Below are 26,980 nucleotides of genomic sequence, written 5' to 3'. Positions count from 1 at the left end.
TTTTTTTTCCATGACTTTTCCTGCACTGAATCAGCCGTGCTTTTACACATTAGTGTAAAGCAGTGTGTGGCGCACTGAAACGGCCGCTAGTTTACACTCCCCTGAGATTGTGTGACCCAGTACAGTGACTTGTGCTCACGGTCCCAGCACATGAGTGAAGCAGGAGGGTCGTTTAGTCCAGACATCAAAACCAGCGTGAGCAGCACGGCCAGGCCCATCTTGAGAGGGGAGTAGGCCTTCAGTGTTGTTTCTCGCGGAGTTGTTCAGACTTTTGTTTATAATTGAACGTGTAGCCAAGCCCATTATTCCCGTGCCGTGAAGTGAGGTGTGCAGACCAGTGAGGTGGCTCGGCTGTAAAAGTGTTTTCCAGGGATGACCTGAGGTCAGGCCCTTGGTTCCACAGTGGGAGGAGAGGCCGGACTACAAAAGTGTCCCACAACCAAAACACACACACACACAGAGAGTCAAATTTGAGACAAGGTTTGGAGTGTGGCACGAATGATGTCATCTTTAATGGCCAACCGCATTATGAAATACAGAGAAAACTTATGACCTGTATTTTACCTCATTTTCTAAAGTGAACTTTATCATTATCTTGCCAAAATGTTTCTTCCCACAGCTTCAAACACACCCACATAGATAAACCAGACTGCTCCGGACCCCCCATGGACATCAGTAACAAGGCTTCTGGGGAGATCAGAATTGCCTACACTTACTCCATTAGTTTTGAGGTGAGTTTGCTTTCAATCTTTATGTGCCACTTAACCTAATTAAAAATACTAATGATCAGATAGATAAGCTTTTAATGAGCTGCGTTTTAGAATAGCCTGTCAGTGCACCAAACAACATAATTATTCCTAAAACTAAATCTTAGTTTAAATGAAACGATAGAGGAAATCAAAGAAGCGTGCTTTGTGTGTGTTACAGTCAAGAGATGCGTGTAAGATGTGTTGTGGGGAACAGGTAGAAGGTGATAGGAAGTGTCTGGCGTGTCAGGAGCTTGTGGGACCTCCATCCTCTTCATGTGAGCATAAGGGCCCCAGCTGAAGTGGAGAGATGCCGAGAGAGGAGGTGGCTGTCAGGAGTGTGGGGAAGTGTTCCACGTCTGCTCTTCAATTCTTGTTTCACTAGCTGATAGAGTCATGGTGCTTAATGTCCCGTGTACAGTATTTAGTTTTCAAGGCCAGTCTGTGCTTTTGGGTAAAACCCTAGTATGAGTGGCATTTACCAGATGTTGTGTGCCTGGGTTATAACCGTGGTCTATTAGTCATTTACCAGATGTTGAGTGTGATTTTTCTCAAACTAAATATAACTCCACACTTTGGTATTAAAAATCCACTTGTACTAGCTATAATTTAGAACTGGACTTTTAAAAACACAGACATATAGGTATTGCTGAAATTCTTGCCAGTCTTCTTGGGTTTGTTGTTTGTGTGTTTTAATTTACTGCTTGGTTTCATTCTATTTGCACTAGATTTGAATAAATCTAAAATTACGGCATTCTCACTAGTAATCAGGTACTGTCAACAGTGTAGGTGTTGACTGACTAGGAGAGTGAACTTCCTGATATTCCTTGTCAGGCAGTGCTCAGGGTGTCTTTCTTCCCTCCAGGAAAAGAAAGAGATCAGATGGGCATCGAGATGGGACTATATTTTGGAGTCCATGCCTCACACCCACATTCAGTGGTTTAGGTAAGAGTGCGGTCAGTCTGCTTTTGGCTTTCACTTGGGTCAACCCTTGTCCCTGTGAGCATTTCATTCCCTCTCTAGCCCAGGTCAGTGTGGTTAGTAATGTAATCCAGATCCTTCTGAATTTATGCCAGTGGTTCAGCCTTCCTAACGCTGTGGTACTTCAATACACTTCCTCAACCATGAAATTATTTTTATGCGAAACAGCAGAGGCTATGGATTTGTAGTTGAGTAGTAAAGTGCTTGTGTAGGGTGGCCCAGGAATCACTCTGCAGCAACAGTGACTAGTGTTTAGTCACTTAGAAGACTGAGGCAGGAGGATTACAGAGTTGCAGTAAAGCTGGGTAATGTAGCAAAGCTGAGGTGGGGTCAAGGGAGAGGGGAGAGGGAGGGAGGGAGGGACGGAGGGAGGGAGGATGATGGCGGATATATGAAAATATGTCCTTGAAAGAACACAGCACATTGAGTTTGTTGAATTTTAAGAAATTTTGAGTCAGACGGTGGTGGCACACACTTTTAATCCCAGCACTGGGGAGGCAGAGACAGGTGGATCTTTGTGAGTTCAAGGCCACCCTGGGCTACAAAGCGATTCCAGTACAAGCCAGAGCCACACAGAGAAGCCCTATGGAGGGGGGGTATTTTGATTGAAGTGAGGGGGTTTTTTTGGTGGTGTTTTTGGTTTTTCGAGACGATCTTTTTCTTTGTAGCCCTAGATGTCCGAGACCTCTTTCTATAGACTAGATTGGCCTCGAGCTCAGAGATTTGCCTGCTTCTGCCTCTCGAGTGTGGGGATTAAAAGTGAGAACGGCCACCACCCTGATTGGGGTGATTTAATGTCCACTGTTCTGTGCCTAAGCTGCAGTTCTGTCCTGATGTGCTTGTCCCCACAGCATAATGAATTCCTTGGTTATTGTCCTCTTCTTGTCTGGGATGGTAGCTATGATTATGTTACGCACGCTGCATAAAGATATTGCCAGATATAACCAGATGGACTCTACGGTAAGTGGAAACATTTCATTTAGTCTTTAGATACCACAGAGACTTCAGATATGGAAACCTTCAGTTGCAGAACCTGAAATATATGAAAAAATAAGAGCTAAAATTTTTCCAAGACAGAAAACAGAAAATTCATAGATTAAAGTATTCCCCAAACATTTAAATGAAATGAATTCTTTGCATATCTGAACTGAGAGACACTTTTGCCACAAGCAGATCTACACAGGAGCAGTTTTTGTGGCGGTGACTTAGCAGACTGTAAGTAAATGGAAACAGTTCACAGAGAGATGAGCGGGGTTGACAAGGAAACACCTTCTGTCTGGACATGAACATGGGCAAGCAGAGTATTTGATAAATGGTGTTAGGATAAAGTTGGTATTTGTCTGAAAAGGAAAGAAGTGCCCGGGCAAATGACATAATAAATACAGGACACGCTGAAAACGCTGGCGTTCATCCTGAGAACCACTCCTGAAGGTTGTCTGTCCTCTGGTCTCCACATGCACGTATGCACACGCACACACTAATAATGATAATAAAAATAATAGTAGATGATTAATTAGAAAATCATTCACAACCAGGAACATGCACATTGCAGTGTTGTTGGTTCACTTGGCTCTGTCTGTGTTGGACGATTGAGAGAACACACACACACTCACACACACTCACACACACACACACACACTCACACTCACACACACACTCACACACTTGGATGACTAGTGATAATGCAGAGCGGTGTACCCTGTGGAAGGAAAGTCCACACAATAGAATACTAAATACTTACTAACAACAGTGAGCAAGCTCTGACTATAGGTTGAAAAAAAGCTTCAAAATGATCATAGAATTAAAGAAACAAGGTCGCAGGGCGTGTGTGCGCACGCAATCCATTTTATAGTAAATTCTCCCTGTAAGGTAATAAAAACCTAATCACATAGGTTCTTTTCCAGTACAAGAAGCCCCTGTACTTTGGGCAAAATTTAGCAGTTCTTCGTTGTTGCTTTGGGGCTTTTGTCTATTGCCGCTTTGTTTGTTTATTTTTGAGATGGGGTCTGTGCCACCACACACTTCGTTGTATTTTTTTGTTTTGTTTTAGTTTTAATTTCAGGTTTTTAAAATTTATTTTATGTGCATTGCTATTTTGCCATGGGTGTTGGGTCCTCTGGAACTGGAGTTAGAGACAGCTGTGAGCTGCCATGTGGATGCTGGGAAATGAACCTGGGTCCTCTGGAGGAACAGTCATTGCTCTTAACCACTGAGCCATCGCTCCAGTCCACACTTTGTCTTTACAATGTCTATTCAATAAATAAAAAGTGAACTGAAGCAGTCCTTTATTTAACACTAACTCAGCTGAAAAGAGGAGCGTGTAGTTCTCAGCCTCTTGTGTGTTAAACAAACATTCACAGAGCAGAGACCAGCAAACCGGCCTCTTTCAGCTCATGTTCACACAACTGATCTGTAGATCCTAACCTCCTACTCCCCATCCTCTAGTTTTATTAAATGAATCCCAGGTAAAATTTTATTTACTCTCTTAAGAGATCGTGTATGTTTTAATAATACTTCAACTTTGCAGTCTTTGTAATGTCTTGGAAGTATTAATACCAAAATGCATGTAAAGTGTTTTGTACAAAACAGGACATACCTTGGTCATAACTGTTACCTTGAACTGGAATCATACCTACATATATGTAGAAGGAAACTGTGCTTAATTTTCCGGCTGCCAGACCCGAATAATCACACAGAGACTATATTAATTATGATACTGTTTGGCCTGTTAGCTCAGGCTTCTTATTAACTAACTTTTGCATCTTAAATTAACCTATTTCTATTAATCTATGTATCACCACAAGGTTGTGGCCTACCCATAAGGTTCCAGCATCTGTCTCCTAAGCCAGCTTCATGGTGTCTCTCTGACTCAGCCTGTTCTCTCTCTACATATAACTTTAAGATACTTTAAATTTCAACTGATTTATATTTACTTAAAAATAAAAATTTGATGTATTAGCAGTAGCACTGTCTACTTCTTAGAAGAATAAGGGTTTAAAAGGGATTCAGATGGACCTGGGGGACTGTCAGGAGGGGCGGCCAGCAGAGGCTCGTTCTCAGGGACGCAGAAGCTGCGCAGAGAAGAAAGGTCGTGGAGAAACTGCTGAAGAATTTGAGACAGCAGTGATGCTGCTGTGTGCATTTGTTATCTGGAGAACTGTGTGAGGGAGGCAGGGTGAGATTGGAAATGCAGAGTCCCGTGCAGAGGGTGTTATAGATCTCCCCAGGATGAAAGGTGGGACAGATACATCCAGGGGTATTTTAAGTGCTGGGTGGAGCAGACTGAATAGCTCACACTAGAGAATTCGGACGCCAGAGAGGGCTAGTGGGTGACCCCAAGTTTCTGGTCCAGCCACTTGTGTGGTTAGAAGGGTCCCTCTGGCTGTATTGGGGATCGGATGAATGGAACAAGGGCAGAAACAAACAGTCCTGTTTAGTGTAACCAGATGGACCAAGTAAGATGTTGTGACGTGAGCCAAGGAGCAGGATGAAGTGTGGGTCTGTGGGCATGTTGTGATGTGACAGGAGGAGACTCAGGTTTGGAGGCTGAGCAGTTGGAAGGTGGCGTTTTCATCTGGAGGGGACTTGGGAGGACGAGAATTTTGTAGTTCTGTTTATCATGTCTAGTCAGGTAGAGCTGTTAATTCAGTACATACGTGTAAGGCAGATGCAGTGGGGGCTGCAGTGCAAACGTGGTCTCCCACAGTTAGGTAGGAGTCACGTTGTCTGTGTAAAGTCTCTCCATCCGCAGTCTTTTTCTTGACAGTGTTGAGGATCTCAGAGGGCTTGGGGGTGGTAGGCATTTCCTGATGACTTCAGTACACAACACTCCTTTAGAAACAATTCTAGAAAGCTGTTTAAAACCCCATGCTTACGTTCTAGGCTTCATAACTGAAGTAATTAACATAAGTTTGAAAAACGAATAGCAGCATATTCAATGGGAAACAAACAAAAATGTTACCATGTGACATGCTGAACTGAGTTCTCTGTTTTTGTAGGAGGATGCCCAGGAAGAATTTGGCTGGAAACTAGTTCATGGTGATATATTCCGGCCTCCAAGAAAGGGGATGCTGCTGTCGGTCTTTCTAGGATCCGGGACACAGATTTTAATTATGACTTTTGTAACTCTGTGTAAGTTTTACATGACTATTAAAAAGAAAATTCTTTGTCTGAATAGTATTTAGAAGTAAGTTTTCCTATGTGAAGTAGCTGTGCTAAGAGCCCTTTTGACTTTCAAACTCTGTGCTTTGTCTCTGAGCATCCCAGAGGCTGATGGGGTATCTTCCAACCCGGCTACTGATGTGCAGGCCCTTAGAGACCTATCTGGAGCCAGCCCCACTCAATTTGGCTATTTTATCCAACTCCAAAGGAAGGAGCAGTCAGCTAAGAGTCCATGGATCTCTGACATCAGGGTAGAAAATAGAAGGAACTAGGGGTGAGAAAGGAAGTTTTTGTAGTGTTTTCTCATGGGGAAGTTTAGGATAGTGTTCCATAATACAAGGTCTCCTCGAGGCCCCTGGGGATCTTGAGAAACTTTATTGCAGAAAGTTTTATCAGTGAAATAGATCTCCTTCAGGAGGACTGGTGAGATGCAGGGTCACTCTGGGACTGCTCCCTGGGGTTGCATTAGTTCCGTTTTTTTTTTTCCCTGTTCTTTTCTGCAAGGGAGAATGTCTATGAGTGGACTTTTCTGCATTGTCTATATTTGTAGCGGTGGGTTTACTTGTTGAGTCAGCGACTGTGGAAAGTGACAAATGTTGTCACTGACGGAATCCGGGGAGCAGGCCTTCAGTCACAGCTGGAGCAGAGGCAGGCAGACATCTGTGAGTTTGAGTCGGCCTGTGCTACAGACCAAGTTCCAGTACAACCAGGGTTTCACAGAGAGCCCGTCTCAAAAAACAAACAAACAAAAAGTCCACAGGTGACATTTTACATTTTTTCTAGGGAACATATGATCTTGTTTGGTTACAGGTCAAGTACATAATGATATAATTTAGTCTTGTTTAAACTTACTTTTTAAGACAGGGTGTTAACTTTGTATTCTGAGCTGGCTTAGAATCTCACTATGTAGACCATGCTGGCTCAAATTTGTAGTAGCACCCCTGTTCCTGCTCCCTAGTACTGGGATACAGTGTGAGCCGCCATGAACAGTAGTAATTTTTTGTTAGTAAAATTACTGCATTTTGTTTTGTGTTTGTTTGTTTTGTTTTAAGATCCACCTGCCTCTGCCTCCAGAGGGCTGGGATTAAAGGTGTGCACCACCACTGCCTGGCTGCATATTTTTATAGTGGGAATAACTGTCATTTCTAAATGCCTGGCATCTGAGTAAGTTTGAAAGCCACAGTTCACACCTCTGGGCTTTACACTCAGGTTGCTAGGCTTATTCTGTTCACTAGTCATCGTTGCTGTTGTTACTTTAATGTAGGAACAACTAAGGAGATAGTGGCTTTGACAGATAGGGCTAGGATTTATAAGAGTGTTAGACGTCCTAGAATAAGTATTCTCCAGGTAGGCCTGGAGAAAACATCACTAAAAATCTTAGCAAGTCCTAAGAGAACCAAGATGGACTCAACCTAGAAATGGTGCTTGAGGACAGAGCTCTTCTTTATGGATTTATCAGGAACTACTTATGGAATCTTCTGGACCCCATCAGACTCCCCAGTGAAGCTGGCTTCGTGTGGGATCATGTGCATGCAATGTGTTAGCCATTGCTAACTGCATAAGGCTGTGTCTGTTTTTCATGAGGTTGTATTTGTTTTCTCATGTAAAAAAGTTCTACCATTTCACAACATAAGCAGAGTAATAACATTTACAACGTTTAATGGTTGCTTCTTAGTTTTTGCCTGTCTGGGATTCTTGTCCCCTGCCAATCGAGGAGCCCTGATGACGTGTGCTGTGGTGCTGTGGGTGCTGCTGGGCACACCTGCTGGCTACGTGGCTGCCAGGTTCTACAAGTGTAAGTGAAGGCCATGGTGACTGCTACTGATTCTGCCACCGCTGTGGTTCTGGGGGGGGCGTGGTCAGGGCGGTGGATTGGCAGTGCCTGGACAAGTACACTGCAGTTTAGTCTGCCACCATTGGGCTAGCGGGCGGCAGACAGGCAGTCCTGGACAGGTATCCCAGGTGTCTAGATAGGAGCCTGTAGAGTGGTTTCTTTGCTACACCAGAAACACCTCTCAAATGCTTTGACAGTAGCATAAGCCATTGTGATGTTGCTTCTCGGCCGTCCCTTCACCCTTTTCCTTTAAAGCCTTAGCCTTTTGGGTTAAACAGAACAACATACCAATTTAACATTTATAAACTACAGTAAACAAAGATGTCGCTTTTGGGGGAGTCCTGAGGAAGTAATGTGTGTGTCATTACTTTGTCTCTTCTCTTCAGAAGTAAAGCAAAGTTCAGAGAACAAAGGGCCAGGGCCAGGGCCAGAGGTGTCCTTGGCAGTTTAGGGCTTAGTTTGTCAAGGTCAGAGAATGACAGTGGGCCCTGCTTAGGATGCTGAAGCCCTGTCTGTAGTTCCCTGTCGTCTCCTGAGAGGAAGAGCTTCCCTGGGTGACCATGACGTGGGTGTTGGGTGATCTCAGGCTAAAGTAGAAATACCAGCTAGATTTGATTCCATCAGGCCCTGTTACTGTGCGCTGGGCTAGATGGGGTTCAGGGTTACTTCCCAAGTCCTGTTCTTACTCTTCTTGTGCTCTTCACTCGAGGACAGGACATGTGAGATACAGTCAGGACCCCGCCTGTCATACCAGCCCGATTTTGACCATAGAGGTTTTCTGTGAGTTCCTAACCAGGCGCTACTCTTCTGCACCTCTCTCTCAGCCCACAGCTCCCTCCCTTCTCGTGGTGATGTCTCTCCACCCCTCACACCTCCCTTCCGGGAGGTTATGTCACATGGTCCCGGCAGAAGAACGCTGTTTGATAAAAGGATTTTTTTCTCTAAATCAGAGTAACATCTTGCTATGTAGTTGCTTGTTCTTTAAAAATGTTTTGAGGCACTAGAGAGGTGGCTCGGTGGTTAAGCCTCCGTTGCCAGCATTCACATGGTGGCTCACAAACATCTGCTACTCCAGGCATGAACATAGTGCACATACATGCATGCAGGCAAGGCCCTCATACACATAAAATAAATTTAAAGACAAAGTATTTTGAAGTTTGGAGTTGTGTTTTTACTAAACTCCATAGTAAATTCAGTCTACAGTAACTGAATTCATATCAAATGTTTTTAATTGATATGAATTTAATTTTGTCATTTTCCTTTAAGGTAAGTAGTATGTATACTTGCCTATAAAATGTACTAAAACTTCTTTCAAATCAGAAAGAGAACTCTTCACACCCAGTTTCATGGGAACAGAGAAGAAATGTCACTTTTTACTCTGCATAGCTCATAATTTGATATTTTTAAGTGGAAGAAAAAATTAGAGAGGAGCAAAGGAAAGTAGAAATTGTATGAGCAGATTCGTTCTGTCAGAAGGCTAGAGCCCTTTCTCTTGGTGTCCTGACGTCACACAGCTCCCTGTGCCCCCATCCCCGGAAACCACTGTATCGGAGAGACCTGGATATTCACACCTATGCAGGAATTTAAATATATTGCAAATTAGGTTTGAAGGTTGTGGAACAGACTCCAAAACAGACCACAGATGAGCAAGAATCCTCCTTGTGTGGTTTCCATACCCAGGCATGGTCATTGATGTTGACCTAGGCTTTAAAGGGGATGTTCGTTTTGTGGCATCAGTAAGACAGACCAGATCTGGGTGGCTTAGCCTCAAATACTGAACTTGCCCACACACGGTGGGACATTTAATAACAGGCATCATTGCATACGTGTGGAGGTCTCTTCCTGGTGAGCCGCTCATGCTGCTGACAGACTCTTATGCTTTTGTTTTCTTCGATAGCCTTTGGGGGCGAGAAGTGGAAGACAAACGTTCTCTTGACGTCGTTCCTCTGTCCCGGGTGAGTGACGCTTGCTGTGACTTCCCCCAGCCTTTTCAGCCCTTAGGTCCCTAAGTCCGGTGACAAAGCATTTACATTTTGAAAACGGATAGCATGAATATTTAGTGAACTTGTGCTAAGTGACACGTATCTTTTATACAAAAATTACAAGTAGATGATAGAAACGCTTGCTTTCTTGTAAGTTTTTGTAGTGTCTGAGGGAGGATAGGCGAGCCAGCACCTCCCTTGACCATGTCTTTCTGTCTCAGTCTACAGCAGTTGCTCTGACACTACAGCAGTTGCCATACAGTGTTGATCACAGGGTGCCCAGACAAGCCAGTGTGTGGTTTTCATCAGATATATTCCGATAGTTGGTATATTCCATTATATAGAGTGATGTGTCCCAAAACTTAACAGACACAACAGATCCAACAGCCTGGGCTTTCTTGAGAGCTGCTTCCGTTCTCATCTAGTATCCCCTATGGTCTGCACATTTCTGGTGGACCAGCACCGGAAGCAGACACTCCACATGCATGTCAGCCGTCTGTGTTCTGGGCCAGTCTGCATATTTCGCACTCGTTGTCTTGGTCGCTTGTGACTGTCACCAAGTCAGACATCTGCTGCTCTCTCTCCTGTGTCCTAGGCGTGCACCCAGCTCTTCCCCGATACTGCGCGCTCTTCTTAGAAGACTGGGTCTTGCCAGGCGATGGTGCACATCTTTAATCCCAGCCCTTGGGAGGCAGAGGCAGGCTGATCTCGGAGCTCAACGCCAGCCTGGTCTACACAGAGAAACCCTGTCTCAGAAAAACTAAGGGAGTGGGGAGAGACCACTGCTCAGAGCTCTTTGTCTGTGCTGGGCATTGGACCTACATCCTTCCATATGCTAGGTATTGCATGCAAGGATGTAGGTTCCATCCCCGGCGTGGAAAAATGCTGTAAAGTGTATATTTCATGATTAACAGCCTTGTTCTAAAAAATACACTTGGAAGCTTTGAGCAGTGGCAGTTCCATAGGCAGTGCTGTCTGTCTGAGGATCAGTTATTGCTAATTGAGAAATGGGCTCAGAAAGCCTTGGTGGAAATATAATAACACATGCTTATGTTTAAATTCAGTAAGAGCACAAGGGGAAAGAAACATGGTGTTTAGTGAGAAATTGTGACTGGAATATAAAATAATGCACAAGTACTTTGCAGAAAACATGTAGCCCAAATGAAAATTGAGCAGGGGCCTAGCCAGCCAGCGCAGATGTGACGCCAGGGCCAGGCAGCGCACTGCAGTCATCCTTAGAAATCCAAGTTCCCACAGTTCCAGCTGTTGTGAAACCAGCTGCTGGTTGGAGTTTGAATTGGTCAAAGCTGCTGAAAGAACAGTTTTGCAGTTTGTAGTAAAGTTTTAAATTCTTTGAACCCTATGACTCAGAAATTCTACTGTTTTTAATTTCTATCCTAAGTCACTAATGTTGTAACTTAAATCACAGGTTACTGTCCCTTCATTTTGTTTCTGACTGTCTTTCAGGATTGTGTTTGCTGACTTCTTTATCATGAACCTGATCCTCTGGGGAGAAGGCTCTTCGGCTGCCATTCCTTTCGGCACCCTGGTTGCCATCTTGGCCCTTTGGTTCTGCATATCCGTGCCTTTGACGTTTATTGGTGCATACTTTGGCTTTAAGAAGAATGTAAGTTTAACTTTCAGGAGAATGTAAGAATGTAACTTCAGTGGTTTCAGCTGAGGAAGCTTCTGTCTTAAAGATAACATGAAAATGTCACAGGGTGTAAACTTACCCTTAAGACCGAGGCTTCACAAGTTCATGAAATAATGGTGTTGGGAATGTGGTTCTCTGTAGCAAGCCTGAGTTTTGCATTTCTCCCTCCTGATGCTTAGAGTACAGGTGTGCACCACCACACCTGGGCATAGGTTCCTTTGGTTTTCTTTTTGTTTGCGGTAGTTCTCCCTTACGGTCTTAAATCACTGAATGGAGGGTGTGTGATAAGGTTATTTTATTTTAGCCCACTTCCTAATATTAAAAAAAAGATGAAATTTCAGACTGATTTCTTTAGTTAAGTATATAATTAAAATGAAAATCCAGGGTTTGCCTTACTAAAGGGCTTATTTCTTACTTTGAGTGAAGCCACAGGTTAGTAGATAAGCACTAGAGCGAGCCTTGGCCTGTTCAGAGTCAGGCCTTACACCTGGCAATTCTAACTCATTGCTTCTAATTACATGCTTCAGTTTGATGACTTAAATGGACTCAAGTAGTATTAATGTAGAAACTAAGAAGAAAGAAAAGATTGTGCAGAGAGTATTTTAATAGCTACTTAATTATAAATCTTTTTTTTCTCTGAAGGCCATTGAACACCCAGTTCGAACCAATCAGATTCCTCGTCAGATTCCTGAACAGTCATTCTACACCAAGCCCTTGCCTGGTATCATCATGGGGGGGATTTTGCCCTTCGGCTGCATCTTTATACAGCTCTTCTTCATTCTGAATAGCATTTGGTAAGCTGAGGACAAAGTCCCCTCCTCGTCACCATTGCTGTGGAGGGACTGCTGTGTTGGTTACAGATGTGAGCAGCAGACAGTGGAGTAGTGACAGTAGCTCATGCTGACTTAAGGCTGTGTTTCTTACTCGTGCTAATTCTTTCAGGATTCTGTCCTCATTTTCCAGAAAAGAAAATGAGGCTTAGGAGGTTGAGTGATTGTATCGGCCGCTCTGTGGCAGAAGCTCAGCCCAGGTCCTTCCATGTTCTTAAGTAATTGTACTGCTCAGAGAGAAGCAGCCAGGAGCTCATGGGAAGAGGCTGGGGGTGGAAAGGAGTCTGATTTCCATGACCTGGAATTCTATGCATCACCCAGATCCTGCATTCCCTGTTTCCTGTTCCTGTGGGAAAGTCTTTTTTTTTTTTTTTTTTTTTTTTGAAGTAGTGCTTCTCTATGTATCCCTGACCGGCCTGGAACTTGCTATGTAGACCAGGCTGGGCTTGAACTCATAGAGATTGTCTGCCTCTGTCTCCCAGATGGTGAGATTAAAGGTATGTGCCCCCACGCCATGGAAACTTATTGTCATTTTAAGCCTCTCTATTGCAGTGTGAGTGGGGGTAGTGTGTTGTGATCACCTTTATCATATGACACATATTACAAGTGTACCAAGATCTGAGGTAGCATGAAATTGGAATAAACTGGAGCTTTGTAAATGGTTAGAATAACTTTCCAAATTCTAAAACCTTATGTGCTAATGTGGTTTTTTTTTTCCTAGTTTGACTTTGTCTTTTCGTCGTGTTTTTCTCAAACACTTCTGACGCAAACACAGGCTTGACACATTTTCCTGAATAGTGGTGTCAGGGTCTGCCTGAGCAGGAGGCTAAAACCTGATGGCATCGCCACCGCATCCTTCCTTGTCTCAGCCCCTGTCATCAGACCTGTGCAGAATTATCTTGTATACCTCGTGGAGAAGAAAAGAAAACCTTCCTAGTTCAAAACAGAATGAACAATGTCATTTCTTGTGTCAAAATATTTATATCATGTGTCCTGACATGTTTGATTACAGGTCACATCAGATGTATTACATGTTTGGCTTCCTGTTTCTGGTGTTTATCATTTTGGTTATTACATGTTCTGAAGCAACTATACTTCTTTGCTATTTCCACCTGTGTGCAGAGGTACGTGTTAGCAGTATTCAATGTTAATTTGTAGGCAGTATTATAACTTTGGCATATTTCAACTTGAATATTATTGAGATAATTTTTCTACATACATGTTTATTATCAAAGAAATTGACCTCTACTCACAAATCAAAAGAAGGCTTTTGTAGGATTGGATCAAGATCATATTCTTTTTTCACTGTATTTATTTAAAGGTTATTAGTAGAGATTCTAGACGGTTAATTTCCCAAGAATATTATAGTATACTGGATTTGACTTTTATGACTATCTGACTTTAAAATTAATATTCTTATAGATGTTTCTGGGTTTTAAAAATTGGTAAAGCCGGGCGGTGGTGGCGCACGCCTTTAATCCCAGCACTCGGGAGGCAGAGGCAGGCGGATCTCTGAGTTCGAGGCCAGCCTGGTCTACAAGAGCTAGTTCCAGGACAGGCTCTAGAAACTACAGGGAAACCCTGTCTCGAAAAACCAAAAAAAAAAAAAAAAAAAAAAAAAAAATTGGTAAAAATAAGTAGTTGGGGCCTGGAGAGATGGCTCAGTGGAAAGAGCACTTGCTCTTGCAGAGGACTGGGTTGAGTTCCTAGCACCCACATCAGGTGACTTAAAAACCAACTACCTGTAACTCCAGTTCTAAGGGATGCTATGCCCTCTTCTGACCTCCTCAGGCACCTGCACACAGGAGGTGCACACTCAGACAGGCACACCCATATGCATATATAATAAATATTTCTAATCTGGGCAATGGTGGTGCGTGCCTTTACTCTCTAGAAGCAGAGCCAGGTGGATCTCTGAGTTCAAAGCCAGCCTGTTCTACAAAGCGAGTTCCAAGATAGCCAGAGCTGATACTAGAGAAACTCTGTCTGGAAAAACCATTTTGTTTTTCTTAAAAAGATAAGTAGTTGAGTGACAGTGTTCATTGAAAAGTTTGAATAATTACCTTGTAAGGAGTTGTAATTGGTAGCAACACCACAGTGATAGCATCTTTGTATCCGAGCCTTTGAACATTGCAAGATGATGTTGTCTACAGAATTCATGCTCAAGACAAGTGTTTGAGTTACCGATAGTCTGCCCCTCGCGGTTTACTATTTTGTGGAGGGCTGCAGTTGCAAGTTCGACAAGTGTGACAGAGCATTAGATCCACTCTTTCCGTGTTACTTTCTGTGCAGATAAAATGGGTTAAACTGAGTCTTTTGTTATGTTTTTATTTGTCCATTTAGGTTTAATTCATGTTTTGAAAGTTCAAAAAAATGACTGGGACTTAGCATGCTTTGTGAAACTCTCTCCTCTTGTCTGATTCTAAGATATTTTTATTCTTTCTACACACAGAAACTCTATAAGCATTGACTATCCATTCCTCCTTCCACTGGTCTGCTTTCTGTCTCTAAAAGAGAACACTGTGTGACATGTCTTTGTAATCCCAAAGCTCAGAGGTTGAGGCAGGTGAATCTTTGAGTTCCAGGACAGCCAGGAACTCCTGTCCAGAGAAATCCTGTCCTGTCCCCCCCCCCCCCCCCCCCCAAAAAAAAAAAAAAAGTGCAGGCTGGGCGGTAGTGGCTCACACCTTTAATCCCAGCACTCGGGGGCAGATCTCTGTGAGTTCAAGGCCAGGCTGGTCTACAGAGCTAGTTCCAGGACAGACTCCATAGCTACTGAGAAACCCTGTCTTGAAAAACCAAATAAGCAGAAAAGATTCTGGAGCCAAAGAGATGGCTCAGCCAGATAAAGCATCTGACGACTTGAGTCCCTGAAAAGAAAACCCAGTCTACAGTCAGGGTTGTCCTCTGATGTGTTCATGTCTTACGCATGTGCTCTAGGCCCACACACCATGCATGCACAAGAAATACTTTGTAAGGGGTCTTCTCCAGATATTTTTGTGCTGTATTCCTCCTGCAATTGAATAACATGCACCTGATGTGTAACATCAGCGTATACATTCATCTACCGGCAGGCCTGTGTTTTCCACATTCTGACTGTTGTAAACAATGCTGCTGTAAACACCTACCAAGAGTATTTAAATGTTTTAGTTTTGGGGTGTTCTTTTGGATTGCATTGCCATGTGATGATTCTTTGCTTCAAGTCCTGGAGGCTTCAGTTTGTTTCCAGCAGCCGCATACAGATTCCAGTTACCTCATTCTTCCTCAGCTCCTTGGCTCTGTGGCACAGTCGTGTAGTGGGTATACAGTGCTGTCTGAGCCCTGATCTTTAACCTCCTGGTAGGGTCTCCATTGATCCAGATTACTGTGGAGAATATTATCATCTTAAGTGTTAAATTTTCCAGCTTAAAAAAAACAAGCATGGGGCTGGAGAGATGGCTCGGCGGTTAAGAGCACTGGCTGCTTTTCCAAAGGTCCTGAGTTCAATTCCCGGCAACCACATGGTGGCTCACAACCATCTGTAATGAGGTCTGGTGCCCTCTTCTGACCTGCAGGCACACACACTGACAGAATATTGTATACATAACAAATAAATATTAAAAAAAACAAGCATGTATTTAACATTTATTTAAATTTTCTGTCATTTATGTTGTGATGTTTTATACTTTTTGGCATATAAATGTTTCAAATCCTTTTTGAAAGGTATTTCTAGTATTTTTGTGTTCTTTGTTCGTTGTTGGCATATAAAAACGTATCGGGCCGGGCGGCGGTGGCGCACGCCTTTAATCCCAGCACTCGGGAGGCAGAGGCAGGCGGATCTCTGTGAGTTCGAGACCAGCCTGGTCTACAAGAGCTAGTTCCAGGACAGGCTCCAAAGCTACAGAGAAACCCTGTCTCGAAAAAACCAAAAAAAAAAAAACGTATCGGGGCTGAGTGGAGCTCGGTGACAGAATTAGCCTAGTGTGTGCAAGCCTCTGGCCTTGGTTGTCAGCACCACGCACGTGTGCATCCCTTGCCCTTGCTGGCTTTATGTGGAGGTGTTAGCATTCTGAAACATGGATGAATTCTTCAATTAGCCATAGTCAGATTTTGTTTTTGTGTGCTTTTATCCTGATGTTGTTTTCCTTATTTTATTTGTGGTTGTTTTGTTTTTTGTTTTTTTTTTTTTTTTCTTTTTGACATTGTCTCACTGTAATCATGTGGCCTGGATGGACCAGCAGAGGGGCTGGTCTCAGCCTCCTGAATGTAGACTCAGCTCTTAGCTTGATTTTTGAAGCACAGGGTTGTTTCACATGTGCCCCAATTGTGGCAGGGGTTGGAAAGGTGTCTTTTTCTAAAAAAAAAAGATGCTGTGCTGTGCTAGAGACATTTTATGTGAAGTGAGAACAGCTGTCTTAGCCACCTGCCTTGCTGGGATTATGTGTGTCATAATTGAAAATCAGTGTCAACCAGACTTAATAGGAAATTGCTCTTGTGTAGAGTTGACTGAGCTATAATAAAATGAATATTAATTTTGAACTGTCAAAAGATTTTTGCACATTGCTTTTCTTTCAGAATCATAAACCTTAAAATATAGTCTGATCCTTTGTTATTCGTAAGCGGTTGGATATTTTCTCATACATTTTTAAGTAGCTATACAGCAAATAAGAGTGTGCCTCTAGGCACCTGTAATGTGGTAGAGAATACAAGGAGTGCAGTCAGCAGCAACTGTAACTGAGGCAGAAATTAGGTTAGGGCTTCCAGTGAAGGCTGTTACTTTGTGACTTCAGTATTAGGAAGTAATTGTTCTTTCTCCCCTCTCCACCAGGACTACCACTGGCAGTGGCGCTCCTTCCTCACCAGCGGCTTCACTGCGGTCTATTTCTTAATCTATGCCATACACTACTTCTTCTCAAAACTGCAGATCACCGGGACGGCGAGCACCATCCTCTACTTCGGTTACACTATGATCATGGTGTTGATCTTCTTTCTTTTTACAGGTAAGACATAAACAATGCTTTTAATATGGCTTAGTGTATGTATTTCTCCTTTATGAATGTTTCTGCTACCCACTGCCCCTTACTGACGCGTCCTCAGCATCCCCAGATCAGCGACGTTTGGCACGCTTGCTCATAGTTGCAGCTCAGAAAGGTGAAAACGCAAAACTGGAAGCAGGGACACACACGGTGCAGGCTGGGCTTCCATGTGTGCCTTGGTGCCATGCGACAGCTTTAGTCCCAGAGCCTGGTCGTGTTTGAATGAGCGGGGCTGCTTGTGCTCGTGAGCTGCACTTGTAGGAAGAGGTCTGCTAGAGGCTTTTGGGGGGGGGCTTCAGAGTTCCAAACTGTTTCTACAGTGTATTCGTGAAGTAGATGTGCTTGTTTGTCTAATGGGCTATAATTCAAACATACACTCACACGATATGTTGAGAAATACTGGTGAGAAAACATCAGAAGCCTTTGTTTTCCACAATGAAAGAATCGCATTTGTATGAGAACAGAGACGCAGCAGCTGATAATGAGCTGGTGTTCCAGACTGTGCTCATTGGTGGTGCGTGGCACGATGGCACATGCGTGCGATACTGAGAGCGTGCTGTGCTTGCGGCTGTAGTGCAGGGTGCTGTGGCACAACAGCGCAGTTTCATTATGTATTTGGTCTTGAATTAATTTTTGCTCATTATACATTTGGAAACCTTTTACTGTTACCAGATTTTTCCTAGCCTGCACTGAATTGCATGGTCACATAGCACAGTGATTCTCAGCCTTACTAACGCTGCAACCCTTTAATGCAGTTTTCTGTGCTGTGCTGACCCCAACCAGAAGGTTACTTTGTTGCTACTTCACAGCTCTAATTTTGCTACTGTTAGGAATCATAGGGTTGAAAACCACTGCCGTATAGCCACAGCACACAGGTTAAGGAGCTTTTGTGTGGCTGGTGAGATGCCTCAAGGGATAGAAGCACTTGCTACTGGAGCCTGAGAGATCCTCAGAGCCAGTGGTGGAAGGAGAAAAGTATTCCACACCAAACCCACACAATATACAGTCATAATAAAGTAACTTGAAAAACTTTGATTTAAAAGAATATCACGTCATATCACAGGAAATAGATTTGATTTTGACCAGACTACCGAGATTCCTTTGAGCTTTATTTTTGTTATGCTGAAAGAATGTGTCCATGTAGCTCAGATTCTTCAGGTTTTAGACGGATGGAGGCAGGTGTTGTTATGTAGCAGTGTGGTTGATGCAGGCGTCTCTTTCCTGTGGTCAGGAAGTGGATTTGGAGTGGGATGGTGGTTGGTGGTGCAGGCCTATACTCCTGTCTACTCAAGAGTCCAAGACCCAACCGGATGACTTAGTGAGACCCTGTGTCAGAGAAAAAAGGGTGTGTGTGTGTGTAGCTGAGGATATGACTGAGTGATCGAGTGTGTGCCCACTCTCTGAGAGGCTGTGTTCAACCCCAACAACAACAACAAGCACAGTTACCTTTCACCGTGCCCAGTGTACAGTATTTGAGCTGAGTGCCGCGCAGAGCCCTCTGCCTGTCTGCTGCTGGTTCGTTCCCTACTGACGTTACTTGCATGGGGTGCAGAAGCTCTGGACTGTCTCGCTGCAGCTCACTGTCTGCTGTTAATTCCTAGCAGCTAGACTCGGAAAACATCCCGTCACCGGGTGGTGGTGGTCATGCGCACTGTATCCCAGAACTCGGGAGGCAGAAACAGGTGGAGCCCTGTGAGTTTGAGGCCAACCTGGTCTACAGAGCGAGTTCCAGGACAGCCAGACAAACCTTGTCTCGGGGGGGAAATCCTATCTTATTATCCTGTGACTCTGGTAAAAATGGTAGCAGTTTCTGTTAGTGATAAAAATATTCTTAAATGGAAATCGTGGTATGATATACTTTTTACTTTTTAATTCATTGGTGTATATAGAAAGGAAAACAGCTGGGCCGCTGGTAGTGGTGCAGGCCTTTAATCCCAGCGCTCAGGAGGCAGAGGCAGACAGATCTCTTAAATTCAGGGACCACCCGGGCTACACAGAACCTCGTTTCCCACCTCCACCTCCCCAAAAAAAGGAATAATGTATGTTATGGAAAACTTAGATAATTTTACAATATAAGAAATTCTGCATGTTTTTGTAAGGAATTTATTTCATGTTCCTCAGAAGGAAAGCTCATGGAGCTGTGTTATATTCTTGGCCATCAAAACTGAAAAGTTTTGTTCTTTTTAGAGGACCCAGTCACCTTAATCTGCTTTTTTGGTCTAAACTAATGAACTTCTCTTGAAAGGGACGTAATTTGTTTTGTTTTGTTTTCTAGGAACAATTGGCTTCTTTGCATGCTTTTGGTTTGTCACCAAAATATACAGTGTGGTGAAAGTTGACTGAAGAAGCCCGTGTGCCCGTTCATCAGCAGAGACCTGTTTTGTGGCTACCTTGAGTTCTCTCAGACTTGTTGGCCTAGTGATCCTTCAGACACAGCACTGCTAAGTCCCCCTCTCCCCGTGCACCTGTGCCCACATGATGTACTCAACACTAAAGCATTCGTATTGTGATTGGGTTAGGTCTGTATCAGTTGTTCTCAATGAGGAGCAGATTTAAATATTGTGTGCATTTGTAAATATGATAGCTATAAACTTTTCAATACTTCTAATGGCAGATTAGAGGAGGCCATAATACTGATGAGACTGGACAGTTTGCTGTTGTAAATAGGATTTTCTAGGCTCGGTAGGTGGAAAGAATTATTTTTCTTTGAAGGAAATAACTTTTTATCATGGTAATTTTGAAGGATGATTCCTGTGACATGTTCATTGGGGGGAATGTGGCTTTTAAAAATCTTGTATTGGTTGTAATTGTTCATATCTTCTTACTCTTCTGTGTTGACTTCATTATTCCCATGGTATTGGCCTTTTAAACTATGTGCCTCTGAGTCTTTGAATTTATAAATTTGTTATCTTAATAAATATTGTAAAAATGTCTTCATTGCATTATTCCCTGTTGTATATTTAAGAAGATTCTATGAACATGAATCTCTTGACCACAGGTGTTTGAAGTGATTTACATAGATATTTTGTCTGGTGGTGTTGAATACTATTAATATAATACTTTTTCAGTTTCCACCTAAGTGAAATTTTAGCCTTTTGGGTTTTGTCAGATCTGAATTTCCACTCTAAAAGAATGATACAAATTATCATCATGCCATATAAACAACGCATTTAGTACTTAAATGGGGGCCTTATATTGTTACTAGTAATAATTTATATTCTTGACTTAGGTCCAAAGTGTAGTGATTTTTTTTTTTTAAGTCATCGGGTGTAATGGCGCACCTCCCTAAAGTCTGTAGTGGAAGTGAAGGGTGACGTTGGAGGCCGGCCTGAACTTCCTTGCACACAGTATGGGTTAGGCTCTGTGTTCTGCACATTCGCAGTAGTTAGCACGCCTTTGTCCCCATGATCGCAGTGGTTTAATTTAAATTTCACAAATAATTCTTGTCCTATGATTAGGAAATCACTAATGCTTTGTTTAGATACATCTGGCAAGTTTGAATCTGTTTATACAGAAATCTGAAGTGGTTTCAGAGATATGAATCTGTGTCTGTGAATGCCTTCGCTTATGAGAACACATCAGACGCCGGCTTTAAACCTGAACAAAGGTTCCTAACTCACTCAGTTGCAGGCCTTCTTGCAGAGATGTTACACACCAGCTAGACCAGGCGCACACTTGAATCCCAGCCTGGGAAGGTAAGGCTAGCCTGGGGTACTGGTTTTTCATTTTGCTGCAGTGAACAGATATCAGCACAGTTAACTGGATGTTTTAGTCTGTTCTTGGTGTTCTGTGTAAACCAGCCACATTTCATACACACTCTGTAGGAGAGAAGTGACTTTCAGGCCTAGTAACCCCCGTCTAAAGGGCTTGTTCCAGATTTTAAAATGTTTGCATTACCTTTATCCAGTTGACACTCCTTAGTCTCAGAGTCCGGAATCCAAAACTATTATCAGTGTTGTAAAGGTTTGAAATTCTGAGTTGGGTACAGGCGAAGGCTGCTCATTCATTTCCCAGCCACCCAGACCTGAAATAATCACACAAAACTATATGTTTTTTTAAAGATTTATTTATTTATTATGTACACAGTGTTCAGCCTCCATGCCTGCAGGCCAGAAGAGGGCACCAGACCCCATTACAGATGGTTGTGAGCCACCATGTGGTTGCCGGGAATTGAACTCAGGACCTCTGGAAGAGCAGTCAGTGCTCTTAACCTCTGAGCCATCTCTCCAGCCCTTCTTAAAACATTTTAAATAACATATTTTGTAGGTCTTTGAAAGTTTTGAAGATTATCTAAAATATATCTAAATATCTAGAAAACAACATGACTATAAGCTTGACTATTATAGATGACTATAAATTAACCTGTATTATACATTACATTTTTAAGTGAGCTGCATAAACACAATACCTTAGTCAAGAGCAGAAATATACATATAACAAAATTGACCTTAAATTTGTATCAATAAACCAAGATCCATACCAATGTAAAGTATCCAACATAAGCAATCATTTAGGGAATTTGGGCATAGATCTCTCCAAACTGCTTTCTGCTTTTTGTTGGGCAAGTAATTTTGGGGGGTTCACAGAGACCTTTAGGGTGGTCTTGTTCCGTCTACAGGTTCTCATCCTCTGTAGAAACAAACGCAGAACCTCTTTTCCAAAGCAACATATCCTTAGACCCAAATTTTGAAATCAAGATACCTTTAAAATATATATGTTGGGCCGGGCGGCGGTGGCGCACGCCTTTAATCCCAGCACTCGGGAGGCAGAGGCAGGCGGATCTCTGAGTTCGAGGCCAGCCTGGTCTACAAGAGCTAGTTCCAGGACAGGCTCTAGTAACTACAGTGAAACCCTGTCTCGAAAAACCAAAAAAAAATATATATGTTGGTTTAGCTTAGAAGCCTCTCTCTGTACTTTGCTCATTCACAATCAGAAATTTAAGGAAAACACAATAATATACATAATCCAGACTCTGTATATTCCATCTTCACATGGCTTTTTTTTAACTCTTAATCTATGACTGGTTGTACTGTCTCTTTAAAGACTTTACTTTTTTAAACCATTTACTTCTTTTTATATATATTTCTTCTCTCTCCCAAGCCTATGTATATTTATAAACATTGTGACTCATTTAGAAGTCCTATTTATCTGAATCTGTCTTTATTGCGTATTTGTAATTATTTTCTAACCAGGAGTGCCTCTTTTTTTTTAACACTAAGCAGGTGTGGCTTGGACCAACTCCGTGGTCCTGATTGCTTGTTCCACCCAGTCCAACGTGGTAGAGGCACATTCCCTGCCTCTGAGGGCCATTCTCTCCACTCCAGATCCAGGTCGCAGTGGGTTGGTGTCACCCTTAAGCAGTTTGTAACACACTGCTCACACACCCCATTTAAGTGCTCAGCCTCCCGAAAGAGCCAGAGTTTGGGCTGGCACACGAACCAGGAAGCCAGGTCACACAGTTTTTTGCTGCTAACGCTGAATCAGGAAGACCTCTCTTAAAGGAGCCATGGTGCCCCTGTTCACCGCCAGCAAACAGCCCCTGAAAAAAAATGTCACCAAGAAGTTACACTCAACTCTGCTTTCCTGTGCCTAGAATTTCTTTTCAAACTTTCTCAGGTTTTACGTGGATGTAGTTATGCCACGTTGGCATGCCAATTTGTAGGGTGCCATTCTGTTGGCAGAGACTACCCATATGTTCCCAGCCACCCAGACCCAAAATAATCACACAGAAACTATTATTATAATACTCCTTGGCCTATTAGCTCACACTTCTTATTGGCTAGCTCTTATATCTTAAATTAACCCATTTCTATTAATCTGTGTATCGCCATGTGATTGGGGCTTACCAGTAAGGTTCTGTCTATCTTCTGTGGCAGCTACATGGTATCTTACTGACTCCGCCTTCTTTTCTCCTCTCTCTGCTTGGAATTCCCGCCTTGTTCTGTTCTGCTAAGCCACTAACCAAAATAGCTTTGTTCATTAACCAATAAAAGCACAAGTTGGGGGTGTAGCTTGGTGGTAGAGTGCTTGCCTAACGAATACTGAGGTCCTAGTTTAGGTTCCCAGCACCACACGCACAATTTAGGATTTCAGGTTAGGGATGTTCAGCCTGTAAAAGTATTAGAAAATTTAAAGGGTGAGAGATGGCTCTGTGGTTAAGAGCACCCACTGCTCATGTAGAGGATCCAAGTTTGGTGCCTAGCACCCATGTCAAAGGCACTTGTAATTCCAGCTCCAGAGGATCCAGCACCCTCCTCTGGCCTCTGCAGACACCTGCACTCATGTGCAAATAACACAGACAAACTTTTAAAAGAAATTTTTGAGCCAAGCATGGTAGCTCATGCTTGTCATCCCAGCACTTGAGGAGTTGAAGCAAGAGGATTTCTGTGAGTTCAAGGCCAGTCTAGGCTACAGAATGTGAGGCTATGTCATCCTCCATTCCCCCCATCCAAAAAATGCATGGAGGGATCATTATGAAGAGAGAAGGATAAGGAAACAGTGAAGAAGGGCAGTGGGGAAAGCCGCAGTCTGGACAGGACCACAGGGGTGAGCTGCCTTGTTGGAGACGTGCTGCTGGTGAGCCCACAGTACCTGTAGACCCTTTGTGGGTGATGGAAGCCCCTGAGAATGCAGGGGTCATCCATGAGCTATCCCAAAGGGACCAGGCATGTGTAAAAGCCTGGCAGCAACTGACTGAGGTATGTTCCTGCCGGAAGTGTTCTGATAAATGCTTTTTTCTCTCTGAGTCATCTCTAAAGACAGGATTTCGCAAGGCTGTCGGGAAAACTGATGAAGGTGCCTGTGCACTTTGTCCTCCTGCCCAGTGCTACATGAAGGTTGCCCAACTTTCTGGCTAGACTCTGCTTTCCTTCACTGGTCTCTTGTCTGCATTCAGTGCTGTTCCTTGCAGTTTTTAAATATGCCTAATTTTCTGCTTGGTTTGAAAAAAAAAAACAGCACAAAACCCTCCCTCCTTCCCTCTGCCATGTCATGTCCTTAGCCTTCTGCTGGAAGTGCTCCTGGGACCTCAGCCCGTGGGTACATCTCAGTCTGTGCTTTCTTAGGTCTTATACATGTGACTCTGTCCCAAGGGACACTGAATAGAATCCCAAAGAAACGCCGCAGACATGGCCTAGCACTGGTGGAGGACATGCTATACAGCAGGCTGAAGTCCTTCCCCAGTCCGTGTCTCTTCTCACCAGGACCTTTGATTCCGTTTCACCCTCTTAACCATTCCATCCTCCTCCAGCTGCAGCCACCAGCTTGCTGGACAGCCTGAAGGATCCTCACGGCCTGCAAGCTCAGTGGACCTCAGCCCTCCAGACCTGCCTCATCCAACAGAGGGATGCCCTCCCCTGCTTCACCCCTGCTGGAGCTTCAGGGAACTGGGACACCTCCCTCCACCTCCAGCCCTCCAGTCTGTATCTGCCTCACCGCCGGGGCTTGCCGTGCACCTCCTAAGACCTCTGCAGCCAGCTGGCTCATCACGCGCTCCTCCTATGACGCGTGTGACAGAAGGGGCTTCAAGCACACGCACCCTGTGCAGTGGCTGACCTCTGACGCCCCAGCCACACCAAACTGTGTGTGCTCAGGAGCCCTTTAGTTTAGGAAATTAGAAAAAGTCTTCACCATAGTGTAGCGGAACATAGTATTAACATTCTAAAGCACACAGACTCAGGGCGACTTTCAGCTTCAGTCATGAGGATTTGTTCTGCTGCAACAGCTCATTCCAATGCATTCGGGTTGGCGACCAGAAGAGAACCTAATAGCATTTCACGTGCATCTGCCTCAGAGTTCTATGTGCCATGAATCCCACGGTATCCAAAGCACCCAGTGCTGCTGGCCTGATCCCAGCTTCTCAAGAGGTAAACGAGAGGGTGGAAAAGCTGAACACCTTCCTGGGCTACTAAAGCCCAAGGCAGCCTGAGTAACTTAGTAAGACTAGACCTCAAAATTAAAGGTAAAAAGGAAGCCTCCAGGTAGAACTCGGGTAGAGAACTCTACGTGTGACGCCCCAGGCTTAATTTCCTTTTTTAATTTTAATTTTTTAAAAATTTTATGAGCATTGGTGTTTTGCCTGCATGTATATCTGTGTGAGGCTGTTGGATCCTCTGGAACTAGGGTTACAGACAGTTGTGAGTTGCCATGTGGATGGTGGGGATTGAACCTCTGTCCCCTGGAAAAGCAGCCACGGCTCTTAACCACTGAGTCATCTCTCCAACCCCCCAGGCTCATTCTAATGCCTTTCCTCAAAAGTCTTATTCTCAGATGTGAAAACAAACCAGCAGCAGCTTTAACACAGGTCTTTCTTGTCTGGAGGTATTGGTTGGATACGTCTGCCGTAACAGGACATCAGGGACTGGATGTTAAATGACAGAGTGACCTTGAGCAGCAGAGATGTTTCCCTCAGAGCTGGGAAGGTGTCAGTGGGCTAGATTCTCTCAAGATCAGACAAGATCCGGTGGATTCAGGGTGTGCGTCTGTAGATGGCTTGGTTCTTCTTGAGGCCCCTCTTGGTGTGGTCACTTTTCTGTTTCTTTCCCATGCTGAGGAATCACACCTAGGGCCTCCAGCTTGGTAAGCAAGTGCCCTTCCACCCTCTAACTCCTGGGGATAACATTGACATTTTCTGTTAATGTACATCCCTGGTGTGCCTGTCGAGATTCCCTCTTAGAAAGACTCTGTTCTGACTAGATTAGGGTCTGTGTGAAGTAACTTGACCTTCATTATCTCTTTACAAGCCGTACCTCAAAATATCCTCACAGTAGCATCATGAGTGTAGATAACTCAGACAGCCTGTTTCTCCAGCCCATCACAATACACTTCATTTTCATGGTGCTGTGTCTAGGGAACAATGGACAAATTCTCTCTTCTTTTGTACATGTATTTATTCTGGGCGGGGGATTCTCTGTGCCACAGTACAGGTGAGGTCAGAGGACAGACAGCCTTGGGAAGCTGGTTCCCCTTCCGGCCATGTGGAGCCTGGGGATTGAACTGGAGTTGGGGTGGGTTGTGAACCACCCGCCAGTCATTCAGATCACCTAACTTGGCAGCACGCATCTTGACCCCTCTCTGAGGGTTTTGGTTTGGATTGGTTTGGTTTGCCAGCATCCTTTCAACACTCAGGTTAAAACTGTTCACTGAACCAGGTGTCCCAGCAGACCCACATTTTGGTCACTCCCTAGTGACATTATCTGACCTACCTGTAGAGACTCCGTTATGGATGAAAGGTGGGCCCTCCTCTGACCAGGTTTTCATACCTAGTAGCAAACAAGGCAATGGGGTAGCCATGCTGTATCCATGGCCAGACTGCTCTTTTGGTGTTCACACACATGTGCATGCTGGTTGGGGTGAAGGGGGAGTGCTGTTGTTTCTCTGAGAAGTCCTGCTTCTGACGTAGCCAGCATTGATCAGGAAGGAGAAGAGCAACACGGGACTGGGGAGATAGATGGCTCCGTGGTAAAGGTGAAGACTTGTGGTCGGATCCCGAGGACTCGCATAATCTGGCCCTGCTTGCCTGTAACCCTAAGGCTGGGAGGATAGGATAGAGGCAGGTGAATCCCGGGGAGCTCGCTGGCCAGCCAGGCTGTTTGGTTAATGCGCTCCATGCACAGGGAGTGACCTTGTCTCACAACCGGTTTTAACTGTCCTTCCAGGGAAGCTAATGCCCGCCCTCTTCTGACCTCTGCGGGTGCCAGTCATGCCTGTAACGTTCATACGTATATGCTGGCAAACATCATTGTTATATCTCAAATTAACCCAAGGACCAGGTAACTT

At 44.0% G+C, this 26,980-nt stretch overlaps 1 protein-coding gene across 1 annotated transcript in view; it reads left to right on the top strand.

Moving 5' to 3' along the window:
* Nucleotides 1-20,136, top strand: part of Tm9sf2 (transmembrane 9 superfamily member 2) — a 45,719-nt gene extending 25,583 nt beyond the window's left edge. Inside the window, exons 7-17 of the mRNA XM_038310179.2 lie at nt 620-731; nt 1,612-1,691; nt 2,579-2,687; nt 5,726-5,858; nt 7,564-7,683; nt 9,620-9,677; nt 11,172-11,331; nt 12,001-12,152; nt 13,201-13,312; nt 16,996-17,167; nt 19,479-20,136. Of these exons, the coding sequence (XP_038166107.1) occupies nt 620-731; nt 1,612-1,691; nt 2,579-2,687; nt 5,726-5,858; nt 7,564-7,683; nt 9,620-9,677; nt 11,172-11,331; nt 12,001-12,152; nt 13,201-13,312; nt 16,996-17,167; nt 19,479-19,546 (1,276 nt within the window). The 3' untranslated portion in view covers nt 19,547-20,136. The remainder of the gene's footprint in view (nt 1-619; nt 732-1,611; nt 1,692-2,578; nt 2,688-5,725; nt 5,859-7,563; nt 7,684-9,619; nt 9,678-11,171; nt 11,332-12,000; nt 12,153-13,200; nt 13,313-16,995; nt 17,168-19,478) is intronic.
* Nucleotides 20,137-26,980: the final 6,844 nt, after the last annotated feature.

The sequence above is a fragment of the Arvicola amphibius genome, chromosome 13 (assembly GCF_903992535.2).
Source record: "Arvicola amphibius chromosome 13, mArvAmp1.2, whole genome shotgun sequence".
Lineage (NCBI taxonomy): Eukaryota > Metazoa > Chordata > Mammalia > Rodentia > Cricetidae > Arvicola > Arvicola amphibius.
Note: the sequence above shows the minus strand (reverse complement) of the source record. Positions and strands in the feature narration are given on the sequence as shown.